General features: G+C 44.7%; 1 protein-coding gene across 1 annotated transcript; it reads right to left on the bottom strand.

The window, feature by feature from the left end:
* Nucleotides 1–115: 115 nt before the first annotated feature.
* On the bottom strand, nucleotides 116–18,808 carry MSRB1 (methionine sulfoxide reductase B1). Its single transcript, XM_075319450.1, has 4 exons — nucleotides 18,653–18,808; nucleotides 8,981–9,123; nucleotides 6,110–6,224; nucleotides 116–971 (listed from the first exon to the last, which is right to left on the bottom strand). The coding sequence occupies exons 1-4, from the start codon at nucleotides 18,705–18,707 to the stop codon at nucleotides 934–936; spliced, it is 351 nt and encodes a 116-aa protein (XP_075175565.1). The 5' UTR covers nucleotides 18,708–18,808; the 3' UTR covers nucleotides 116–933.
* Nucleotides 18,809–23,980: the final 5,172 nt, after the last annotated feature.

The following is a 23,980-nucleotide window of genomic DNA, read 5'->3' as shown; positions in this document are numbered from 1 at the left end:
TATATATATATATATATATATATATACACACACATACACACACAACTGTGATTGGTTGCTATAATCAACAAGGCCCCGTTTCTGACCATGGACATATAAAAACATAAGATTCCAGTTTTCTCAAGAAAATAAGATTTTTATTTAAATTAGTGCAAAATATAATGCATTTTCTTTACATGAGATCCAAGAAAACGTTGTGCTTCCCCTCAAAATGATCAGAAAAGAGACACTTTATCAATATGTGCCCCATGTAAGAAATTAAAAGTCATCAAGCTTTGTTTTGTGTTTTTGTGACAAATGGCTGGTAAACCATCACTACACCGTTATGTAAAAACGGTCTCACTGAGCTAAGAAGCCATGCTCCTGTCTACCTTTATATTCAAAGGGTTGCAACAGCGCCACACTAGTCTACAGGCGGAGTCTGGTATTACAGTAGTCGCATGAATTGTGCAATAATGCAATACCAGCTATGACCACTGGACACGAGTGGCGCTGTTGTGTATACATATCATCTTAAAACCCCTTTAAAAAAACATGGCGGCTATCCACTAATTGACAAGGTGGCTACAATCGTCTTAATTAATGTAATTACGCAAGGTCCATACTGACCGTCATTATCAAAGCCATCTGACATCTGCTAATGAAATACTAACCATTTGCATTTAACCCTTTGCTGCCATCGCAAGCACTATCATCTATATGTAATAACCGGTAAGAGACCCTGGAGGCTGTGATTCAGGCGAGGGGTGGGTGAGGTATAGCTGGCGTACGGCGGGTGCATTGTGGGTGGGATAAGAAAGACGCTTGGAACCACATCCGACGCCATCACGTATTTTTCTTCGGATGAGACGTCCGGCGGCGGCTTTACCTCATCCAATTCATCCGGTGATGAAGCATCGGGGAAGGGTCTGGGCGTCCTGCTGACGGCGAGGTTTATTTAGGCTCAATTAGCTTCCCCCCATTGACTTTGCCTGTACAAGGAGAAAAAACGCAATTAACAGGGATTTTTGTGATCTGCAGGAAACCAGGCTTTAGTCAGTGAACATGAAATTCCCCAAGCCTTCCTGTCGTGGGAAGAAATGTCCGACGCAGCCATTTTTTATTTTGCGTTTTCATATTTTCCTCCCCTTTTTCCAAAAACCACTACTGTATTTTACTTAGGCTATGTGCGCACGTTGCCTTTTTTTGTGACCACAAAGATGCAGTGTTTTTGGCTGTTAAAAACGCACAAAAACGCACCCGCGGCAAACACTCATGCGTTTTTACCGCGTTTTGGTGCGTTTTTGGCTGCATTTTTCCATCCATTGCATGGGTGGAAAATGCAGAAAAGAATTGACATGACCATTTTTTTTTTTAGCTCAAAAAAAAGAAAAAAAAAAATTGTGTGCACACAGTAAAAATGAAAACTTACAGACTTTGCTGGGTAAGGTCATGCAGTTTTGAGCCCAAAAATGCACCCGAAAAATGCGCAAAAACGCCACGAAAAACGCACTGTGCACACATAGCCTTACCACCCCATCTACATAGCTCTATAAAGATTGTATTTGCGGGGTGAGATGTAGTTTTTCAATGACATCAGTAATTTTACCATATAATATACAAAAAAAAAAAATAATAAATAAACACGCAAAAGAAATGGGAAAAAAAAAAAAAAAAAAAAACTACAAGTGGAGTGGAATAGTGAGAACACAAAAAAAAAAAATGCAGCTCCACCATTACATTATGGGTTTCTTTGTCATATTTTTTTTTTAACCACTAAAACTAATAATTTAATAAAAAAAAAAATATTGATTATATATAATTTGTTTGGGGTGCCATGACTGAGACCCTTAACTTTTCTGTCAAAGGCTTTTTGTAAAAAAAAAAAAATTGTTAATTTTGGATGTGGAGAAAAAAAAACAACAAACCTTTGTGTTTTTTAATATTCACAATCCCCCCTTTTTGTTGGTGCAGCTTATCAAAAAAAGTCACAGGCAAAGAATACTTTTTAGAGAGACATTGGAAAACCACAATAAATAATTATGAATATTAGGCTATGTGCATAAGCTGCAGATTTGGTGCAGAAATTTTTTGCATGAAATCTGCACCTTCTGGTAGAAAAACGGGTCAAAAATCGTATTTTTTTTTTTTTTTTTAAAGAGGTCAATGGCTGGAAGAGCTAAATAACAGGAAAAATGCCCCAACAATTGACACGCCGCAGATTTTGATTTAATCTTCTGGCAGAAAAACACACCAAAAAAAAATGTACCACAAAATGGACTCGTTTTTTTTTTTTGTTTAAGTCAATGGCTGGAAAAGCTTAAAAAAAAAAAAAAAAAAAAAAGGAAAAAACACCCCAACAATTGAAATGCGGCAGATTTTTTTTTGCATAGGAAAAAAACAGCAACATGTGCATAGCACTTCAGAAATGAATTGTAAGGCGCTGCGGAATATGTTGGCGCTATAGAAATAAAACTTATTATTACTATTAAATGTCAAAGACTTTGCTGGCATCAGAGTAGATATGTAGATTTTGCTGTTAATTTCTCAAAAAAATTAATAAATAAACCAATGAAAAATACATCAAAATCTGCATGAAAAAAAAAAAAAAAAACGGACTGTGTGCACAGGACCTTAGTGAATCGTGATCCATAGCTATAGCCCATAATTCTGATATGAAGACATTGGCTGAATTCACTGTAAAATGATGATCATTACAATCAATATCTATAAGTTTCTTCAGACTCAAAAAGAGTCACAGACATCTTATATTTTTATAGACAGGGCAAAAAAAAAAAAAAAAAAAAAGTGCCATATTTTTCCAGGCTGTCCTGGAATCTGGACAATTGGCGACGTAGAAGGTGATCCATCGGCACCCAGCAATGGCATCACAGAAGGAAGGGTTGATAATAATGGGGTCCACGATGGATGCGAGGGCAGGATAGCGCCACTGAAATGCTGGTGTCACAGATCTGATCAACAATGGCACTTAAAGGGAACCTGTCATGAGAAATTTAGCTATAAACCTAAACGTTCCCCCTCTGCAGATCCTGGGCTGCATTCTAGCAAGGTTCCTCTAGTTTTTCTGGCCCCTTTTATACCAAAATAAACACTTTATAAAGTTGTACCTTTTCGTATGTAAATTTCGTAAATCGTCCATGGGGGCGGGCTGCCTGGTGTCCGTTACTGTCCTCCTGCCGATTTACACCGCCCCCGAACTCTGAATTTCAAACCTCAGGACGCCGCCCCTGGGCGCCCGGGGTCCCGCGCATGCGCTGTGCGACTGTAGCGGGACTGTGCACTGTGTGCACATGTGACCGCTGGTGACGCTTTGCGCGGGCACGAGGTTATGGGCGGCGCTTTGAGTGTCATCAGCAAGTGCCGCCCATAACCTCGTGACCGCACTTTCCCCTCTTCCTCCAGCGTTCTGCGCAAGCGCTCACTGGCCAGAGGACCGACGTCACCTCCTTCCCATCTTGCCCTGCAGCAGGAAATAGATGGGAGGAGCGGACGGAGCAGGACACCATAGCTAACGGGGAGACGCGGCGAGCATCTGAGAGGAAGAGGAGAAAGTGCGGTCACGAAGTTATGGGTGGGCACTTGCTGATGACACTCACAGCACCGCCCATAACCTCGTGCCTGCGCAAAACGTCACCAGCGGTCACATGTGCACGCAGTGCACAGTCCCGCTACAGTCGCACAGCGCATGCGCAGGACCCCGGGCGCCCAGGGGCGGCGTCCTGAGGTTTGAAATTCAGCGTTCGGGCGCGGTGTAAATCGGCAGGAGGACAGTAACGGACACCAGGCAGCCCGCCCCCATGGACGATTTACGAAATTTACATATGAAAAGGTACAACTTTATAAAGTGTTTATTTTGGTATAAAAGGGGCCAGAAAAACTAGAGGAACCTTGGTAGAATGCAGCCCAGGAGCTGCAGAAGGGGGAACTTTTAGGTTTATAGCTAAATTTCTGATGACAGGTTCCCTTTAAGTGGCCAAACAGCAGAGATCAGAGCTAGCTAGGCCGTAAGCCTAAAGTGACAGTGTTGCCCATAGGAACCAATAAGAGCACAGCTCTAGTTTTCAAAATTTGCCCAGAAAAAAAAATAAAAAAAAAAAAATTGTTTGATCTATTTTTTTCCCCCTTCAGCTGCCTCTCGTCACCACTTGAGGGCGATCAGTATATAGTTGACTGTAGCGCCTCTAAACCTTAAGGCTATGTGCGCACTTACCGGATTTTGCCGCGGATTTTTTGCGGATTTGCTGCATGTTTCGCTGCAGAAAATGTTCATAACATCTCTGCAGTGAATCACCAGCAAATCCTATGGAGAAAAAAAATCCTGTGCGCACTAGGCGGAATTTGACAGCTGCATGTTTTGCTGCGGGAATCCCGCAGCAAAAACAAGTGCATGTCACTTCTTTTCCGCACGTCGCTGCGGGATTTCACTCCATTGACTGCAATGTAATCGTGAAATCCCGCAGGGAATAACGCAGGAAGCAAATTCTGTGCGGTTCACTGCGTTTTCCTGCGTTATTCCCTGCGGTATTTCGCGGTTTACCTCCGGTAATGTACATCGCCTGTCTGCGGTTTTGCAGGGAAGTGATGTCATTACAGGAAGAGGAAGCCGTGCAGAGAGTAAACACACACATCAGACACAGAACACACACATCACAGACATAGAACACATCACAGACACAGAACACAGACACATAGAACACACATAGAAAGAAAACGGAAATATAGGAAACAAAGAACGTGGGCTCCGCTGTATATTTACCGTCCAGCCGAGGTAAGCACACAGCGGCGGCCCAGTATTCTCAGGCTGGGGAGGGAGAGGGGCAGGGGTAATGTCCCCCGCCTCACTCCCCCTCCCGCAGCCGAGAATATCAGCCGCAGCTGCCCCGGGACTGTCACATACATTATGCGGCACTACCGGAGTGTCCTCGGCTCTTCTTGCCACCGTGTAGCAGTGGTGGCAAGGTAATACAAGGGGTTAATGGTGATGGGGGACCACCGCCATTAACCCCAGGCTTGATCATGGCAGCGTCTATGTGACAGCTGACATGATCAACCCGTAAGTAAAGTGAAAAAAACACACACACCGAAAAATCCTTTATTTTAAATAAAACAAACAAGCCTCGTTCACCATTTTATTAACCCCCCCAAACAAAGCTCCGGCGTAATCCACAGCTCCGGCTCCGACGTCCTGCGCTGCTTCCACCCAGCCGCGACTGTCACAGACACAGCGCTGAATGAAAGCAGCAGACAGCAGAGGTAATTACCGGTCATTTCCCACGGCCGGTAATGTGAACTCACTGCCGACCGTGGGAAATGCAGCGATCTGTCCTCTATCTATCCCTCTATCTATCTGTCTGTCTATCTATCTATCCCTCTGTCTATTCTTCTGTCTATCTACTATCAGAATTAAATGTATTTTTTTTTTTTCTTCAATGTGCTTTATTGCATTGAATGCAATAAAGCACATCCCAACCCGCACGCGGCAAAACCGCGGCAATACCGCGAACAATACCGCGGTAAAACCGCAGCAAACCGCGGCAAACCGCATGCGGTTTTCGGGTGCGGTTTCCCGCGGTTTTTTACCGCGGGTGCGGTAATCTTTGAGAGCATGCGGAATTTACGCAAGGAAATTTCATTTCCCAGTGCGCACAGAGCCTAAAAGGTTTAGTCTCTGTCAATGATCAAAGGGGCTGTTATTTTTTGCACCATTGACGTCAACATCAACAGCACTTCTGCCAATCAGTGAGCCCAGCAGCTCTGCCTGCGTGGATGGCACTCAGCGTTGGACCTGGGGAGGGCGAGTAAAGCACATTTTGTACATGTAAGGGAAAAATCTAAAAGTTTACAACCTCTTTAAAACTGGTATTTCTTGCAGTCTAAATAAAAAAAACAAAAAAACTGGCTTTAGAATTAAAGAATTGGCATAAAGGTTGTCAGACGCGTCCCCTTTCAGACGATCACAACCAATTTTTTTTTTTTTTTTTAGCTCAGTCTGCAACAAAATTTTAATGTAGTGTCCCTATGACAAGACTGATCGGCCAATAGTCAGGGATGTAAAATTAAGCCACAGCCGCATAGGCCACAATTATATTCGTCCTGTTATAGCCATTACCTTTGGGGACAAACTTAATCGAGCTGCTGAATATTCAGAAGCGAGATTGGCCTTTCTTCGGACCATCGTTTAGGAACTCGTGACCCAGTCCATTTCCGCACTTTCCACATGAAACCTATGGAGAATTAAAAGAAAAGAAAAATTTTTTTTGTGTATACAGTTAGGTCCAGAAATCTTTGGACAGTGACACAATTTTGGCGAGTTGGGCTCTGCATGCCACCACATTGGATTTGAAATGAAACCTCTACAACAGAATTCAAGTGCAGATTGTAACGTTTAATTTGAAGGTTTGAACAAAAATATCTGATAGAAATTGTAGGAATTGTCACATTTCTTTACAAACACTCCACATTTTAGGAGGTCAAAAGTAATTGGACAAATAAACCAAACCCAAACAAAATATTTTTATTTTCAATATTTTGTTGCGAATCCTTTGGAGGCAATCACTGCCTTAAGTCTGGAACCTATGGACATCACCAAACGCTGGGTTTCCTCCTTCTTAATGCTTTGCCAGGCCTTTACAGCCGCAGCCTTCAGGTCTTGCTTGTTTGTGGGTCTTTCCGTCTTAAGTCTGGATTTGAGCAAGTGAAATGCATGCTCAATTGGGTTAAGATCTGGTGATTGACTTGGCCATTGCAGAATGTTCCACTTTTTTGCACTCATGAACTCCTGGGTAGCTTTGGCTGTATGCTTGGGGTCATTGTCCATCTGTACTATGAAGCGCCGTCCGATCAACTTTGCGGCATTTGGCTGAATCTGGGCTGAAAGTATATCCCGGTACACTTCAGAATTCATCCGGCTACTCTTGTCTGCTGTTATGTCATCAATAAACACAAGTGACCCAGTGCCATTGAAAGCCATGCATGTCCATGCCATCACGTTGCCTCCACCATGTTTTACAGAGGATGTGGTGTGCCTTGGATCATGTGCCGTTCCCTTTCTTCTCCAAACTTTTTTCTTCCCATCATTCTGGTACAGGTTGATCTTGGTCTCATCTGTCCATAGAATACTTTTCCAGAACTGAGCTGGCTTCATGAGGTGTTTTTCAGCAAATGTAACTCTGGCCTGTCTATTTTTGGAATTGATGAATGGTTTGCATCTAGATGTGAACCCTTTGTATTTACTTTCATGGAGTCTTCTCTTTACTGTTGACTTAGAGACAGATACACCTACTTCACTGAGAGTGTTCTGGACTTCAGCTGATGTTGTGAACGGGTTCTTCTTCACCAAAGAAAGTATGCGGCGATCATCCACCACTGTTGTCATCCGTGGACGCCCAGGCCTTTTTGAGTTCCCAAGCTCACCAGTCAATTCCTTTTTTCTCAGAATGTACCCGACTGTTGATTTTGCTACTCCAAGCATGTCTGCTATCTCTCTGATGGATTTTTTCTTATTTTTCAGCCTCAGGATGTTCTGCTTCACCTCAATTGAGAGTTCCTTAGACCGCATGTTGTCTGGTCACAGCAACAGCTTCCAAATGCAAAACCACACACCTGTAATCAACCCCAGACCTTTTAACTACTTCATTGATTACAGGTTAACGAGGGAGACGTCTTCAGAGTTAATTGCAGCCCTTAGAGTCCCTTGTCCAATTACTTTTGGTCCCTTGAAAAAGAGGAGGCTATGCATTACAGAGCTATGATTCCTAAACCCTTTCTCCGATTTGGATGTGAAAACTCTCATATTGCAGCTGGGAGTGTGCACTTTCAGCCCATATTATATATATAATTGTATTTCTGAACATGTTTTTGTAAACAGCTAAAATAACAAAACTTGTGTCACTGTCTAAATATTTCTGGCCCTGACTGTATATATATTAATATATATACATACATACGCATGGCATTGTAATTAAGAAAAATGAAAAGTGGTGACTATAAGCTGCGGCAGCCATCAGTGGGCTCTTATATACAACATTCTATAATACTGTATATAAGAGCCGAGGCCGCTGTGTAAAACGTAAAAATCACTTTATAATACTCACCTGAGGGGCGATGCAGTGCAGACTGGTCAGATGGGCGTCTCCGTTCTCCGGTACCGGCACCTCTTTCGGCCATCTTTGTCCTTCTTCTGAAGCTTGGGTGCATGACGCATCCTAAATCATCCACACTAGCCGGCATTGAGGTCCTGCACAGGAGCGCTACAATACTTTGACCTGCCCTGCTCAAGTGCGCCTGCGCAGGACCTCAATGTCGGCTAGTCTGGATGACGTAGGACGCATCATGCACCCAGGCTTCAGAAGGTGGACAAAGATGGCCGAAAGAGGAGGTGTAGGTACCGGAGACGCCCATCCGGCCAGTCTGCACCGCCCCTTAGGTGAGTATTATAAAGTGATTTTTATGTTCTACACAGCGGCCTGGGCTCTTATATACAGCATTCTAACATGTATATAAAAGCCCTGTGGTGGTGGCCGTAGCTTATAGTCACCAAATCTGGTGATAGGTTCCCTTTAATTCCATAATTTACTGTTGGTTGCCTAGGTTACCGGCCACCGCTGTAGTCTATCAGAGGTGACAGATTTCCTAGGCAATAAGCGCATGCTTACAAGCTGTTTGTTATAGAGCTTGCAAATTCAAGTCTGAAGCTGGTCAGGTCGCTAGATCCAGCCATCTTCACTGCCCCCTATACTTCTCAGATGGTGCGCTTTGTTCAGAGCAGCGGTGTCACCATGCCGCTAGTCTGAACGGTCAATATTTAGGAGCACACTGTTCCCCAGCAAGCAGAAGGCATGGCATGACTAGGGTAACACATAGGCAATGCATAAAGAACAAAGGAAGTGGTAAAACCACAACTCCCAGCATGCCCAGTCCACTTGTGTATCTGCGACCCATGATACAACTTGGGCAGAGTCCCCTTTTTGCCATTTATTACCTTTAGAGCATTGGGTCGCTCCACATACTTGGAGACGCTGTCATCGTGGATGGTTTCGGTGAAGGCGGGCCAGGGGGAGGAATGCTCAAACTTGGTGCGGCTGTTGAACAGCTCATACCCGCACTTGGCGCATACGTATACCCCTAATTTGAAGAAAAATATAATTAATAGTCATCATCAAGTAAAATATTGTATAATATAAAGTTCTGCAATCTTCTGATATACTTTGTGTAGCAAATCCTAACGGTTTTTCAAGATTTTGCTTGTTGAGAGAGAATGGAAACATTCTTGTCTACATCTATAAAGATGTCCCTTTATGCATCAGGTCTAAGGAATCATTCAGATGGTGCCAATCAATAAGAGCACGGACCACTAAGGCACGGACTGGCCACGGCTCTCCAGACTCCGGGACGACCGCTTCATACATTTCTAGGACGCTGTCACATTTGGGTCTGGAGACTGGCGGCCAATCCAACCATCGAGGCCCGACGGGTGTCTGAATGAGCCCTCAGGGAAGATTACCTTAAGGCTACTTTACACACTACGATATCGGTCCCGATATCGCTAGTGTGGGTACCCGCCCCCATCTGTTGCGCGACACGGGCAAATCGCTGCCCGTGCCGCACAACATCACCCAGAGCCGTCACACATACTTACCTGTCCGGCGACGTCGCTGTGACCGGCGAACCGCCTCCTTTCTAAGGGGGCGGTCCGTGCGGCGTCACAGCGACGTCACTGAACCGCCGCCCAATCGCAGCGGAGGGGCGGAGATGAGCGGGACGTAACATCCCGCCCACCTCCTTCCTTCCGCATAGCAGCCGGGAGGCAGGTAAGGGGAGCTTCCTCGTTCCTGCGGCGTCACACGCAGCGATGTGTGCTGCCGCAGGAACGAGGAACAACTTCGTTACTGCTGCAGTAACGATTTTTAAGAATGGACCCCCATGTCGCCGATTAGCGATTTTGCACGTTTTTGCAACGATGCAAAATCGCTTATCGGTGTCACACGCAACGGCATCGCTAATGCGGCCGGATGTGCGTCACAAATTCTGTGACCCCCAACGACTCCGCATTAGCGATGTCGCAGCGTGTAAAGCCCCCTTTACTCTAGAAATTGGGCGGATTAACCTTTGCAAAAGACGCATGAATCAAGCCACATACAAGGTTATTCCTTCTGCTCAGGCAATGTTCCCCAACTCTGAGGACTGGTTTTTCCAGCAGAACTATGCGCCATGCCACACAGCTAGGTCAATCAATATGTGGATGGAGGACCACCACATCAAAACCCTGTTATGGCCAGCCCAATCTCCAGACCTGAACACCATCGAAAACCTCTGGAATGTAATCAAGAGGAAGATGAATAGTCTCGAGCCATCAAACAAAGAAGAACTGCTTACATAAGCGGTGTGACAGACTGGAGGAAAGCGGCCAAGACGCATGAAAGCTGGGATTCAAAATCATGGTTTTTCCACAAAATATTGATTTCTGAATCTTCCTGAGGTAAAACATTAGTGTAAATCTGAAAATAAGGAGCGCTGATAGTGTAACATCAAAGCGATCGGTGGGGTATACCTGAGAAATAAATATACACTCACCAGGATCAGTTGTGATAGTCACAACCAATAATACGCATGAGATAATGGCGTCTGCTGCAGCCCCACGCGGATGAGCATACAAGATAGGGTAGAGAAGGGGTTAATGCCGCGCATCAGCCGAATGAAGATGTAGAATGTTGATGAAGATAAGTATTCTTTTATTTCATAGGTCTACGCGTTTTGAGGTAAAACCTCTTCCTCACGACCAGTACATCAACAACAAGACATTCGGCTGATGCGCAGCATTAACCCCTTCTCTACCCTATCTTGTATGCTGAGGTAAAACATTATTAGTATTGTTGTGTCTAAATGATTATGAACTTGTTTTCTTTACATTATTTGATGTTTCTGAAAGCAATGCAGTGTTTGTTACATTGATCATTTCTCATTTTCAGAAAATAAATACAAAATTCATTGCTTGGAAATTCGGAGATGTCAGTAGTTTATAGAATAAAAGAACAATTTACATTTTACTCAAAAATATAAAGAGAAAAATCAGAAAAACTGATAATTTGGAAGTTTTCCCATAATATAGTCATATGAAAAAGTTTGGGCACCCCTATTAATGTTAACCTTTTTTCTTTATAACAATTTGGGTTTTTGCTATTTCAGTGTCATATATCTAATAACTGATGGACTGAGAAATATTTCTGGATTGAAATAAGGTTTATTGTACTAACAGAAAATGTGCAATCTGCATTTAAACTAAATTTGACAGGTGCATAAGTATGGGCACCTCAACATAAAAGTGACATTAATATTTTACAGATCCTCCTTTTGCAGAAATCACAGCCTCTAGTCGCTTCCTGTAGCTGTTAATGAGTTCCTGGATCCTGGATGAAGGTAGATTTGACCATTCCTGTTTACAGTACAATTCCAGTTCAGTTAAGTTTGATGGTCGCCGAGCATGGACAGCGGCTTCACATCATCCCACAGATTTTCAATGATATTCAGGTCTGGGGACTGGGATGGCCATTCCAGAACATTGTAATTGTTCCTCTGCATGAATGCCTGAGTAGATTTGGAGCGGTGTTTTGGATCATTGTCTTGCTGAAATATCCATCCCCTGCGTAACTTCAACTTCGTCACTGATTCTTGCACATTATTGTCAAGAATCTGCTGATACTGAGTTGAATCCATGCGACCCTCAACTTTAACAAGATTCCCGGTGCCGGCATTTGCCACACAGCCCCAAAGCATGATGGAACCTCCACCAAATTTTACTGTGGGTAGCAAGTGCTTTTCTTGGAATGCCGTGTTTTTTTGCCTCCATGCATAACGCCTTTTTGTATGACCAAACAACTCAATCTTTGTTTCATCAGTCCACAGGACCTTCTTCCAAAATGTAACTGGCTTCTCCAAATGTGCTTTTGCATACCTCAGGCGACTCTGTTTGTGGCGTGCTTGCAGAAACGGCTTCTTTCACATTGCTCTCCCATACAGCTTCTCCTTGTGTAACGTGCGCTGTATTGTTGACCAATGCACAGTGACACCATCTGCAGCAAGATGATGCTGCAGGTCTTTGGAGGTGGTCTGTGGATTGTCCTTGACTGTTCTCACCATTCTTCTTCTCTGCCTTTCTGATATGTTTCTTGGCTTGCCACTTCTGGGCTTCACAAGAACTGTACCTGTGTTCTTCCATTTCCTTACTATGTTCCTCACAGTGGAAACTGACAGTTTAAATCTCTGAGACAACTTTTTGTACCTTCCCCTGAACAACTATGCTGAATAATCTTTGTTTTCAGATCATTTGAGAGTTGTTTCGAGGAGCCCATGATGCCACTCTTCATAGGAGATTCAAATAGGAGAGCAACTTGCAAGTGGCCACCTTAAATACCTTTTCTCATGATTGGATACACCTGCCTATGAAGATCAAAGCTCAATGAGGTTACAAAACCAATTTAGTGCTTTAGTAAGTCAGTAAAAAGTAGTTAGGAGTGTTCAAATCAAGAAATTGATAAGGGTGCCCATACTTATGCACCTGTCAAATTTAGTTTAAATGCAGATTGCACATTTTCTGTTAGTACAATAAACCTCATTTCAATCCAGAAATATTACTCAGTCCATCAGTTATTAGATATATGAAACTGAAATAGCAAAAACCCAAATTGTTATAAAGAAAAAAGGTTAACATTAATAGGGGTGCCCAAACTTTTACATATGACTGTGAGATATATATATATAATCACAGTGGGGAAAAAAGTATTTAGTCAGCCCCCAATTGTGCAAGTTCTCCCATTATAAAAATGAGATTTGCCTGTAATTGACATCATAGGTGACCACCACAACTATGAGAGGCAAAATGAGAATACATACGGTACATACATACATATATACATACATGGTCCCATACATGAAAGAATGAATGGGGCCATGTATCGTGAGATTTTGAGGGCAAACCTCCTTCCATCAGCAAGGGCATTGATAAGAAACATGGCTGGGTCTTTCAGCATGATAATAATCCCAAGCACACCGCCAGGGCAATGAAGGAGTGGCCTCGAAAGAAGCATATGAAGGTCTTGGAGTGGCCTAGCCAGTCTCCAGATCTCAACCCCATAGAAAACCTTTGGAGGGAGTTGAAAGTCCATGTTGCCCAGCGACAGGCCCAAAACATCACTGCTCTAGAGGAGATCTGCATGGAGGAATGGCCAACATACCACCAACAGTGTGTGCCAACCTTGTGAAGACAGAAAACGTTTCACCTCTGTCATTGCCAACAAAGGATATAGAACAAAATATTGAGATCAACTTTTGTTATTGACCAAATACTTATTTTCCACCATAATTTGCAAATAAAATCTTCCCAAATCAAATGCGGTGATTTTCTGGATTTGTTCTCATTTTGTCTCTCAAAGTTGTGGTGGTTACCTATGATGTCAATTACAGGCAAATCTCATTTTTATAATGGGAGAACTTGCACAATTGGGGGCTGACTAAATACTCTTTTTCCCCACTGTGATATATATATATATATATATATAGATATATATATATATATATATATATATATATATATATATATTATACATACATACATACACTCCGGGGGCCAGGAGTGAATTTGTGCCAAAATTTAATGACTTTTTAAAAAGTTGCAATTGATAGGCTGAAAACCCCAAACACCACCCAAAAAGTAAAAACAAAAAAAGTGAACATAAAAAATAGATTTGTAAAGAAAGCACAATTAAAATAAAAGAAAAAAAAAAAAAAAGAACATCAAAGACAGAATGGAGACTAGATCAGGAAATTGCTTAACTAGTAATTCCCTGAAATAAAGAACAGGGGTATTCTTACTTCACATCCTCACGTTGAGCGGTTTTATACTTCCCCTCCATATATCCTGTGCACTTAATGCCCCTTGCTAGAAAAAAAAACCCTCTGCTGTGACAGCAACGCAGCGAAATGACAGCAATCAGTAGTCAATTCCTGGAATATGACCTTGGAGCACAAACGCACTTCACATTATAAGTAATGGGTAACCACAGCTGTAATTGCATGGTCCAAAGAGTGACACTAACTGATCGTGGAAGGACATCTGTGGTTTTGCAACTCAGCACCATTCACTTCAATGGAGCTGTGCTGTAATACTGGACACCACCCACAGACAGGCGTAATGCCACTTCTGGAAGAAAGCAGTATTGTTTTAAAATGATCCTGTTAGGTAATTCTATGTGTACAGGTCACAATGTCCTTTTTCCTATCTTATCAGCTTCACTTTCACCTGTCACTCAGAGGAAACTCAATGATCTACTCTCAACTATTCATTCTTTTTCTATGCATGTACTAGATCAAGTTTAAACATAGCCATGAAGCACGCTATGGATTGCTACATGTGTAGAAGATCAGAACCGTCGGTACACGAGTGTGGCACCAGAGCCACCATCAGTACACGAGTGCGGCACCAAAACGACCGTCAGTACACGAGTGCGGCACCAGAGCCACCATCAGTACACGAGTGCGGCACCAAAACGACCGTCAGTACACGAGTGCGGCACCAGAGCCACCATCAGTACACGAGTGCGGCACCAAAACGACCGTCAGTACACGAGTGCGGCACCAGAATCACTGTCAGTACACGAGTGTGGCACCAGAACCACCGTAAGTACACGAGCGTGGCACCAGAAACACCATCAGTACACAAGCGCGGCACCAGAACCACCGTCAGTACACAAGCGCGGCACCAGAAACACCGTCAGTACACAAGCGCGGCACCAGAACCACCGTCAGTACACGAGCGCAGCACCAGAACCACCGTCAGTACACGAGCGCAGCACCAGAACCAGCGTCAGTACACGAGCGCAGCACCAGAACCACCGTCAGTACACGAGCGCGGCACCAGAACCACCGTCAGTACACGAGCGCGGCACCAGAACCACCGTCAGTACATTAGTTTGTTGCCATAATCATTATCTGTACTAGAATACAGCATTAGAACCACCGATCGTACATGAGTACACTGAACACCTGTCCATAATATCCCCCTCCTCCACCAAGGTGCTCTCCTTAATATCCACACACATACACACACACACACACACACTAAGAGTCTTCATATCGCCCCCCCACAGCCCAACTCCATATACACACAGCCTCTCTCCATAATGTACCCCCACACTGAGCTGCTCCATATTATCCCCTACCCATACTGCCCCTCTCCAAAATATTTCCCCCAAACTTCCCCTATCCATAATATTCCCCTCACACTGCCCACTCTGCATAAATTCCCATTGCCCCTTGCTATAGTGTACCCTGTTTCACAATCCTCTTTCCCCTATATTGTGCCTTGGAAGTAACCCCAATCTTCCTCCTCCTCCTGATAATTAGATATTTAATCTTCAGGTCCTGCACGGAGTGCAGACCACAGCCAGACACGTCAGATCCCTCTGTGGCGTCAGCTGCAGCGTAATGATGTCAACAATGTATTGACCTCATCACGCTGATGCACATTGTGGTCAGGGGATGACGGGCGCTCCTCTGCCCTGCGCTCCCCCCCCCCCTGTCCTGTGCACTTGCCCCCCCTCTGTCCTGTGCGCTCCCTCCCCATCAGCCCTGCTCTTTCCCCCCATCCTCTGCCCTGCGCTTTCCCCCCCAGCCTCTGCCCTGCGCTCTCCCCCCACCCTCTGCCCTGCGCTCCCCCCCTCTGCCCTGCGCTCCCCCCCCTCTGCCCTGCGCTTCCCCACCCCCCCTCTTCCCTGCGCTTCCCCCCCTCTTCCCTGCGCTTCCCCCTCCCCTCTTCCCTGTGCTTCCCCCTCCCCTCTTCCCTGCGCTTCCCCCCCCTCTTCCCTGCGCTTCCCCCCCCCTCTTCCCTGCGCTCCCCCCCCCCTCTTCCCTGCGCTTCCCCCCCCCTCTTCCCTGCGCTTTCCCCCCCTCTTCCCTGCGCTCTTCCCCCCCCCTCTTCCCTGCGCTTTCCCCCCCCCTCTTCCCTGCGCTCTTCCCCCCCCCCTCTTCCCTGCGCTTTCCCCCCCCCTCTTCCCTGCGCTCTTCCCCCCCCCTCTTCCCTGCGCTTTCCCCCCCCCCTCTTCCCTGCGCTCTTCCCCCCCCCTCTTCCCTGCGCTTTCCCCCCCCCTCTTCCCTGCGCTCTTCCCCCCCCCTCTTCCCTGCGCTTCCCCCCCCCTCTTCCCTGCGCTTCCCCCCCCCTTCCCTGTGCGTCCCTCCCCCCCCGCCCTGCGCCGCAGTGTTCAAATGTATTCTTATCTGAAAGACGCATTTGGATATAGGAAAAAAGGAGCCATGTCTGCTGGAGGGGCCGCAGCAACGCCTCTGGTGGGCCGCATATTGTGCAGCTCTGGTCTATAACTTGATAATTTTCCATTGATGTTTTATCATTTTCTCAACTTTTTTTTGTAAGATTTATTTTGTAATTAACAGAAGAAAAAAGATCTCTATAGTTAATGAGATTTGGGGTTGCCCAATGTTTTCTGCTGATATATCAAATGCAACTTTTAAAAAAGAAAAAAAAAAAAAAGTTTCAAAGTTCTTGCACAGCGGTGATTTTACAGGCGTCTAAGAAGGTTTTTTGCTAAATTTTAGACATGCAAGTTTTGCACTTCAACAGTCACAGACAGGTTTTTGTAGTATTCGATATCTTTGTGCCAAATTTTTACAAACGCTGCATGCGCTGTGTGAATTTTGTTTAAAATTAAAAAAAAAAGCTGAATTTTTTTATTTTTTTTTTTTTACAGCACACAATTGCTTGGAAAAAGTGTTATATGTACAAAAATTCACTCTAGGGACGGCAGGACCGGGGTCACATTTGCAACTTTTAAAAAGTGGCAATTGATGAATCAGCTAAAACATATGTGAGCCCCGCACAATGGCAAACAGTAAAAAAAAAAAAAATTATATTACATTATTATTATATATCACACAAACTGTGTGTGTAATATACTGTGTGTATATATCTATATACACATACATATATATATATATACACACACACACATATATGTACAGTGTATATATAATTTTTTATATATAATTATATATTTTTTTCCCTTTTATGATTTTAATTTGCGCTATTTAAAAAAAAATTATGTTTTTTTTTTCAAATGGCGCAAATTAATATACAAAAAAGGGAAAAAATGTATATTTTATATTTATTCATTTATATAGCGCTTTACACATATATATATATATATATATATATATATATATATATATATATATATATATATATATATATATATATATATATATATATATATATATATATACACACACACACTCTAAATATACACACATACACACACTGTATGTATATAATTTTTTTTTCTGTGCTTTTAATGTACACCATTAAAGAAATAAAAATTAATTATATATATTTTTTAAATGACAAATTAATTTTGATTTTCAATTTGCGCCATTTTAAAAAAATAATTAACCTTTATTTTTTAAATGGCGCAAATTAAGTGCAAAAAAGGAAAAAATATATATTTTTTTTGGACACACACACATATATATATATATATATATATATATATATATATATATATATATGTGTGTGTGTGTGTCCAAAAAAAATATATATTTTTTTTTGGACACACACATATATATATATATATATATATATATATATATATATATGTGTGTGTGTCCAAAAAAAAATATGTATTTTTTTTTTGGACACACACACACACATACATATATGTATATATATATATATATACACATATATATATATATACACATATATATATATATATATATATATATATATATATATATATATATATATAACAAAATTTTTTATTACTTTTTTATTTGTTTTTCTTTTAAAATGGCGCAAATCAAAACAAAAAAAGGGAAACATTTTTTAGATTTATTCTTTTATAGCGCTATTAATTCCACAGTGCTTTACACACATATATACATACATACACACTGTATATAATTTTTTTTCCTGTGATTTTAAATTTACACCATTAAAAAAATAAAAATTATATATATTTTTTAAATGACTTACATTTTTATTTTTAATTTGCGCCATTTAAAAAAAAAATAATTAACTTTTATTTATTTTTTAAATGGCGCAAATTAAGTGCACAAAAAGGAAATTTATTTCTTTTTTTTTCACACACACACACATATATAATTGTTATTTTTTTTTATTTGTCTTTTGTGCTCTTAATTTGCATATATTTTTTTTTTTTTTAAATGGCGCAAACTAAAAGCACAATAATAAAAAAAAAACATGCCAAGCACCCAAGGAAAATGCTAATGTTCACAGCTCCCAGCAACACTCCTGCCCATAGGCAAACATTACAGTCACACCTAGAGATCATGAGAATAAGGCGCTGCAGGTGTGAACACAGCCATCCTGAAATCTGCACCCCTGCCTGAGACTATCCAGCTGTTGTGGAACTACAATTCCCAGCGTGCTTTGCACCATGCACTGCCGGGAGCTAGGATTTCTCCTAATTTCTATATTGCCACTATGGTAATGCCTTGATTGCACATGTGACACAGTCTATACCCCATAATAATACTCATTACACAAGCAGTGCAAGGAACTTTCTGCAGGCTCTGATTGTCAGGCAGCTCCTCTCCCCTCCTATAAAGTGATCAGTAAAGTCTCCATTACCATTCTCGAAGTGATCCTTATAGATCTCCCCACCAAAGAACGAGCAGAATGACATGGCGTTGCTCCACGGAACCGTCTAATCTTGACCCTGGCCGGCCACCACCTCTCACTGCTGGAACTCACCGGCCGTCAGGAGCGTGTATAAAGCTCTTACAGGGAAGGGGGCGGGGAGATTACGCCATCAGCAGGCGTGTCTGCGTCGTTTTGTGCGTGTTGTCCGCATTTGGCAGCCATTTTGGTTGGGGAAGGAATGATTATTGTCGCTATTGAGGTTACTGGAAGGAAATGTTCCTTCTGAGTTGTTTTCTTGGGTTAGGCAAGGCTTGGTGCTCATTTATGCAAGAGGTTGCATCAGCTACTTCCCTGTTTTGTAACAAAAAGCCAATATCCTAGTTGTGTGATGGTAAAATGCATGTAAATACCTCAGGATAGGTACCCTGTAACCATAAGAGAAGGATCAGCGGGCGGGTATATATATATATATAGTCTCATTCTAGACCCGTTTACTACCACCACCTCCATGCTGCCACGTCTGAGCCACCATCTCCGTGCTGCCACCACCTCCGTGCTGCCACGTCTGAGCCACCACCTCCGTGCTGCCACGTCTGAGCCACCATCTCCGTGCTGCCACCACCTCCGTGCTGCCACGTCTGAGCCACCACCTCCGTGCTGCCACGTCTGAGCCACCATCTCCGTGCTGCCACCACCTCCGTGCTGCCACGTCTGAGCCACCACCTCCGTGCTGCCACGTCTGAGCCACCACCTCCGAGCTGCCACGTCTGAGCCACCACCTCCGTGCTGCCACGTCTGAGCCACCACCTCCGTGCGGCCACCACCTCCGTGCTGCCACGTCTGAGCCACCACCTCCGTGCTGCCACGTCTGAGCCACCATCTCCGTGCTGCCACCACCTCCATGCTGCCACGTCTGAGCCACCATCTCCGTGCTGCCACCACCGTGCTGCCACGTCTGAGCCACCACCTCCGTGCTGCCACCACCTCCGTGCTGCCACGTCTGAGCCACCACCTCCGTGCTGCCACCACCTCCGTGCTGCCACGTCTGAGCCACCACCTCCGTGCTGCCACGTCTGAGCCACCATCTCCGTGCTGCCACCACCTCCGTGCTGCCACGTCTGAGCCACCATCTCCGTGCTGCCACCACCGTGCTGCCACGTCTGAGCCACCACCTCCGTGCTGCCACCACCTCCGTGCTGCCACGTCTGAGCCACCATCTCCGTGCTGCCACGTCTGAACCACCACCTTCGAGCTGCCACGTCTGAGCCACCATCTCCGAGCTGCCACGTCTGAGCCACCACCTCCGTGCTGACACGTCTGAGCCACCACCTCCGTGCTGCCACGTCTGAGCCACCACCTCCGTGCTGCCACGTCCGAGTTACCACCTCCGTGCTGCCACGTCCGAGCACACCCACATCGGACATTAAGAGGCTAACCAGTCTGTCAGAGCAAACCACAACTGGTCCTGGCAGTTGTGCATTTAGGCCCCCTGTGTCTGCGCCTGACAATCCCTATATTTAGGCCCAGTGGGCCCACGCCCGGACGCTCGCTGCCCCTCGTCAACGGTAACATTTACTTAACAATTTCTCTTCTTCAAATACACACACAAGATAGCGGCACATGCGCTCAGTCATTTCGGTTGAGACTCTGATTGAGAGCATGCCCAGACGCATTCAGCTACTGTTGAAAGCCAAAGGTAAATTAAAAAAAAATACAATTTAGATTTTTAGGAGCAAAACAGTAACAATGCAGTGACCTGACAAGAATCTGCATAACTAATCATATGCTAAATAGCTGCAAGTCACATTTATGTATCGGATAGCCAAGATGATTGTCTATAAAATGAAGGTCGTCTCACGCTCAAAGCAGTAGTGTATGGGGAGATATGGAGACTGAAAGTCAAAAGGGAAAAGCATTGTTACCCTTTTGCTTATCAATATATGTGGGGTCACTGGGGGAGTAATACTGTAGGGTGAAAGGTCATTGTGGTTACATCACATTGTTTGACGGCACTGTGGGGGTATCACACTTTGTTGCGGGTCATTATAAGGTCACAATATGGTGTATTTGGGTGGTACTATGGTGGTATACCATGTGTAAGGGATATTTATACTATATAAAGTCAATGAAAGAGATATTGTAGTAGGAGAGAACACTAAAGGGCTGCAAACTGACTGTGTAAGTGCCACAATACATGTCCTTCTCCATATATAATCCATGTAAAACCCGACAGCTGGGGGCTGGTATTCTCAGCCTGGGGGGTCCCATGGTTATTACATGTCCTTGTCCACTGTGTATAAGGCACATTTATACTATATAAAGTCCAGGAAAGAGGTATTGTAGTAGGAAAGAACATGTCCTTCTCCATATATAGTCCATATAAAACCCGACAGCTGGAGGCTGGTATTCTCAGCCTGGGGAGTCCCATCATTATTACATGTCCTTGTCCACTGTGTATAAGGCACATTTATACTATACTAGAAGGTGGCCCGATTCTACTCATCGGGTATTCTAGAATTTACGTATTGTGTAGTTAATGTATGATTTTTGTTTTATATATATATATATATATATATATATATATATGTTGTGGTGTGTAGTTACCAAGTGTTTGTGTAGGCGCTGTACATGTTCTGGGTGTTGTCTGGGTGTGGCGGGGGGTGAGAGCGGTGTTGTTTGTGTGTTGCGTGTGTTGCGTTGTTTGTGGAGCGCTGTGTGTCTGTCGCGTTGTGTGTGTGTGTGTGTTGCGCGGTTTGTGTGTGTGTGGTGTGTTTTGGGGGAGGTATGTTTTGTGCAATGTGTGTGTTGTGCAGTATGAGCGTATATTTATGTATGCCGCGGTGTTTGTGTGTTGGGTGTTGTGTGTGTGCGGCGTTGTCTGTGTGTGTGGGTGTCTGTGTATGGCGGTGTTTGTGGTTCCCAGTGTGTGTTGTGTGTGTGTGTGTGTGTTGGGGGGAGGTGTGCACCTCCCATCGTGCTCCATCCCCCATGCTGCCCAACCCCCATCGTGCTCCATCCCCTATTCTGCGCATTCCCCATCGTGCTCCATCCCCCATGCTGCCCACCCCCCATCGTGCTCCATCCCCTATGCTGCCCACCCCCCATCGTGCTCCATCCCCCATGCAGCGCACTCCCCATCGTGCTCCATCCTCCATGCTGCGCACTCCCCATCGTGCTCCATCCCCCATGCTGCGCACTCCCCATCGTGCTCCATCCTCCATGCTGCGCACTCCCCATCGTGCTCCATCCCCCATGCTGCGCACTCCCCATCGTGCTCCATCCCCCATGCTGCGCACTCCCCATCGTGCTCCATCACCCATGCTGCGCACCCCCCATCGTGCTCCATCCCCCATGCTGCGCACTCCCCATCGTGCTCCATCCTCCATGCTGCGCACTCCCCATCGTGCTCCATCCCCCATGCTGCGCACCCCCCATCGTGCTCCATCCCCCATGCTGCGCACCCCCCATCGTGCTCCATCCCCCATGCTGCGCACCCCCCATAGTGCTCCATCCCCCATGCTGCGCACTCCCCATCGTGCTCCATCCCCCATGCTGCGCACTCCCCATCGTGCTCCATCCTCCATGCTATAATAGTTCTCCTATTATACTCAGAGAGGAGTATAACAGGAGGACTATAATAGGAGGAGTAGTCCTGGGGGAGAGGAGTATAATGCCGGCTCCCTGCACATGTGTACCGGGAGCCGGTGTACGCTGGTAACTATGATACACATCGGGTAACTAAGGGACCTTAGTTACCCGATGTGTATAATGGTTACCAGCGTTCACCGGCTCCGTCAAGATCCCAGCATCGCAAGGTTATGTCTGGCGCTGCTTGGATCCTGACGGAGCCGGTGTACACTGGTAACTATGATACACATCGGGTAACTAAGGGACCTTAGTTACCCGATGTGTATAATGGTTACCAGCGTTAACCGGCTCCGTCACGATCCCAGCATCGCAAGGTTATGTTTGGCGATGCGTGCGGAGGGCCGGGGCGAGCGGCCAATCCATGCGGAGGGCGGGGCCAGGCCGAGGCGAGCGACCAATCCGTGGGGGGGCGGAGCCGAGGCGAAGCGAGCGGCCAATCCGTGCGGGGGGGGGCCATGGCGAGCCCAGCGGCCAATCAGCTTTGTGTCACCGTAAGGACACAATTTTGGAGCAAGACAGACAGACAGAATAAGGCAATTATATATATAGATAGTGGCCAGGAAAGCGATATTGTAGAGAAGAGAACACTAAACGGCTGCAAACTGACTGTGTAAGTGCCAAAATACATGTCCTTCTTCATGTATAGTCCATGTACAGCCTGACAGCTGGGGGCTGGTATTCTCAGCCTGGGGGGTCCCATGGTTATTACATGTCCTTCTCCAATGTGTTTAAGGCACATTTACACTATATAAAGTCCATGAAAGAGGTATTGTAGTATTAGAGAACAGTAAACGGCTGCAAACTGTCTTTGTAAGTGCCACAATACATGTTTTTCTCCATGTATAGTCCATGTACAGCCCGTCAGCTGGGGGCTGGTATTCTCAGCCTGGGGAGTCCCATGGTTATTACATGTCTTTCTCCACTGTGTTTAAGGCACATTTATACTATATAAAGTCCATGAAAGAGGTATTGTAGTAGGAGAGAACACTAAAGGACTGCAAACTGACTGTGTAAGTGCCACAATACATGTGCTTCTCCATGTATAGTCCATGTAAAGCCTGACAGCTGGGGGCTGGTATTCTCAGCCTGGGGGGGTCCCATGGTTATTACATGGACTTTTCCTATGTGGCCCCATTATTTGTATAGATTTATCTGGTTGAAATGAACAATTGTTGGTTTCGCCGAGGCAGCCGATCATCATTCGTTATGACGGTTTCGCCAGACTTTGATGCATCTGGGGGTCGTAACAGCTGTGCTTACAAATGAAGTTAGCCGAATGCAATGATATCAGAATGTGTATGGGGGTCTTCCACCTCCTACCCAAACCGATGACGTCAGGGGAGAGAAGGATCCGGCATGTTGGATTTCCAATCATTTTTAGAACATTTTTTGCCTGCGCTGTCACTTTAAGGCTGCCGGTTTAGGGTGCTGACATCTCACAATCCCCCTGGGAAATTTAAAGTGGCCACGTTCCCATGTAAAATCGGTGATTTTGCTGAGTTGTGCGCTTCACGTCAGACGTCGTTAGTAATCTCAGTGACAACTTAAATATCCTGCGATCAGCAGCTCAGAGGAGTTAATGCAGTAATGGATGTATACCTTAATGAATTCAGCCGCTCAATCCCCTCTCAGTCAGTAAAGCAGGCTTAGGCAGGGCGCAGGTTATAT

Source organism: Anomaloglossus baeobatrachus, chromosome 7, assembly GCF_048569485.1.
Source record: "Anomaloglossus baeobatrachus isolate aAnoBae1 chromosome 7, aAnoBae1.hap1, whole genome shotgun sequence".
Lineage (NCBI taxonomy): Eukaryota > Metazoa > Chordata > Amphibia > Anura > Aromobatidae > Anomaloglossus > Anomaloglossus baeobatrachus.
Note: the sequence above shows the minus strand (reverse complement) of the source record. Positions and strands in the feature narration are given on the sequence as shown.